General features: G+C 21.4%; 1 protein-coding gene across 1 annotated transcript; it reads right to left on the minus strand.

The window, feature by feature from the left end:
* Positions 1 to 213: 213 nt before the first annotated feature.
* LOAG_14392 (hypothetical protein) lies at positions 214 to 2,674 on the minus strand (the record flags this gene model as incomplete). Its single annotated transcript, XM_020448805.1, has 5 exons — positions 214 to 437; positions 845 to 914; positions 1,479 to 1,589; positions 2,293 to 2,475; positions 2,645 to 2,674. 5 exons carry the CDS (start codon positions 2,672 to 2,674, stop codon positions 214 to 216), a joined length of 618 nt encoding a protein of 205 aa, XP_020301077.1.
* Between the last annotated feature and the right edge of the window lie 17 nt (positions 2,675 to 2,691).

Here is a 2,691-nt window from a genome sequence, read left to right on the forward strand (position 1 = left end):
AAAAAAAAATAAACAAATAAACTTTGAAGAAATAACATTTCCATTGTTAAAGTTTAAAATTTAAAAACTAAAAAGTTTTTTTCTTTTCATTTACTTATTAAATTACTTAATTTAATATTTCTTTTTTTCTTCATTTTGACTTCAATTAAAAGTTTTTTTTTTAAAGAAGATTCAAATTTAAATTTTGTTTTTTCTTTTTTCATATTAAAATACTTAAAATATTAATTTAAATACCTTTTTAGCAGCAATTTTAGATATACCAATTACATTTTGATTACAATCATATACATTAATACCATTTTGCAATTCATTCCATCGCATACATAATACATTAAGCGAACTTGCAAGTGATGTAGCTGGTAATGGAACAAAACGTTGAATGATAAGACGTTTGATTGGATTTAGCTGTTCAGTACGTTTTATCAACAATGTTAATCCTGAATAGAATAAAATATCCGGTTGAAATTACAAATATCCGTTATTAAAAATATCCTGTTAATAAAAAAAAGATTTTTTTCCACTGTTTTTACAGCATTGGCTATAATATTTAAATTTTGAATAATAAAATTACCGGTTAAAAAAAGATTTTTTCTTTCTTGCTTTGAGGAGCGAAAGATGGAGAGAAGGTTATAATGATTAAAAATTGAAATTTTTAATTTTTCAAAAATTTCTACATTTTTTAATGCATAAAATGTATCCATAGTTAAATATATCTAATGGTAATTAATTAAAATTTTCTAATTAACGATACCTTCTTAAGTTCAATTAACAAAGGAGTTTTTTCTTTTTTTTGACAAAAATTAAATTTTAATCTATGCTGAAATTTTTTTTTTTTATTTTTTACCCATTGCAACAATGCTAGCAGATGAAACAGCTGCACAATAAGCATTCAGATATCGTGATGATGATTGATCCTTAAAAAAGCACTTATGATAAATGATAAAATGATATCAAATGAAATGAAATGGTTAGAAAAAAAAAATCATTGTTACTTTTTTTCGTTGCTCTTTAAATTAAATTAATCGATTATACATAAACTACAAAAGTTTATTAGTTTATTAAATAAACAAATAAAAAAAAGAAAAAGAGAGAAAGCAAATAGAAAATTATTAAATGGAATTATTGAAAAATATTAAATTAGGAAAAGTAAAGAAATGTTAAAATTTGAAATATCTTCAAATTATTAAATGAAATTATTGAACAGAAATTATTAAATGAAAAGAATAATATTAAATAAAAAAACTGTTGAAAATAAAAATCATTAAATTGTTACAAATTTTTAAATTATTAAATAAAAAATAATAAAAAACATTGAATGAAAAAAAAACTATTAGAAATAAAAATTATCAAATTATTAAATAGAAAGAAATTATTAAATAGCAAAATTAAATAAATTAAATGAAATTAGATTGTTAAATGAAATTGAAAAATAAAATTATTAAATGAAATTATCGAAATTATCAAAAATAGATGATAACCTGTGTAGCATTACGATTGGAATAATTAACTAAAGCATTATGTGTTTGATTAAGCCATTGCCAAAAAAGTATTGAAAGCCAAGATGGATTTGGTAATAACATACCAGTAACCTGAAATATGAAATTATAAAAATTAATATGTATAAATTTTTAAAAGATATTTAATTTTTGATATTATTTATGATAAATTTTCTTTTACCAAAAAAAAGAAATAAACCATACCTTCAATTCTTGTCTAAAAAAAAAACTTCCTCCTAATTGTAGTTTATCATAAAATTATTTTTTAATTGGTCTAATTAGCTTATCGAACTTTGCTAATTGGTTTATTGCAGAGCTATTCTTGTTCATAATAATAATAATAATAATAATAATAATAATAATAATAATAATAATAATAATAATAATAATAATAATAATAATAATAATAATAATAATAAACATTAATCCATTAGTAATTTTCCTCCTAAATGAAATTACTTCAAAACCACACTTCCAATTTTTGTCCAAAAAAAAAAACGTTCACCTAGTCATGTATCTTTCTAATTGTCTTAATTAGCTTATCAATTTTCCAAATTTCCTAATTAGCTTATTGTGGAGCTATTTATTAATGTTAAATAAACATTAATCCATTTCCTACTAATCAATTTTTCTTTAAAAAAAAAGAAAGAAATATTTAAAGCATTTACATTTAAAAAGTTGGTATTAAATTTGTGAAAGTTAATTCAAAATAATTTCCATTCAGATAAGAAAAAGAGAGGAAAAGGAAGAAGATTAAAGAATTTTAAAGTTTGATTTAAAAGAAAAAAAAAAGGACCGTTATCCAACCAAATGGTACATAACCACTCATTCGAAAAGGTGGTAAAATTTTTTCACCGGTATCAGGATGTAAAATAGCTGATTTAATTTTTTGCGCTTCCCATAACTGTTGATCGGATATTAATCCGACTTTTCCGGCTTTATAATTATTTAGCAATTCTATACTGTTTTGAAGTTTTTCCTGAAAGAGTAAAAAAAAATAAGTACACAACAAATCCGGTCAATTCTTATTTCAGGTTATGATTAATAATCATTATGAAGAAGCAATTTCTTCATTAAGCAAGTTTACATCTTATGTTACTGAGAAGTAATGTTCTTGAATCAATAACATAGTTTATACCATACCTTACTGGTAAACAACGTTCTTGAATCAATAACATAGTTTATACCATACCTT

The sequence above is a fragment of the Loa loa genome, assembly GCF_000183805.2.
Source record: "Loa loa unplaced genomic scaffold supercont3.353, whole genome shotgun sequence".
Lineage (NCBI taxonomy): Eukaryota > Metazoa > Nematoda > Chromadorea > Rhabditida > Onchocercidae > Loa > Loa loa.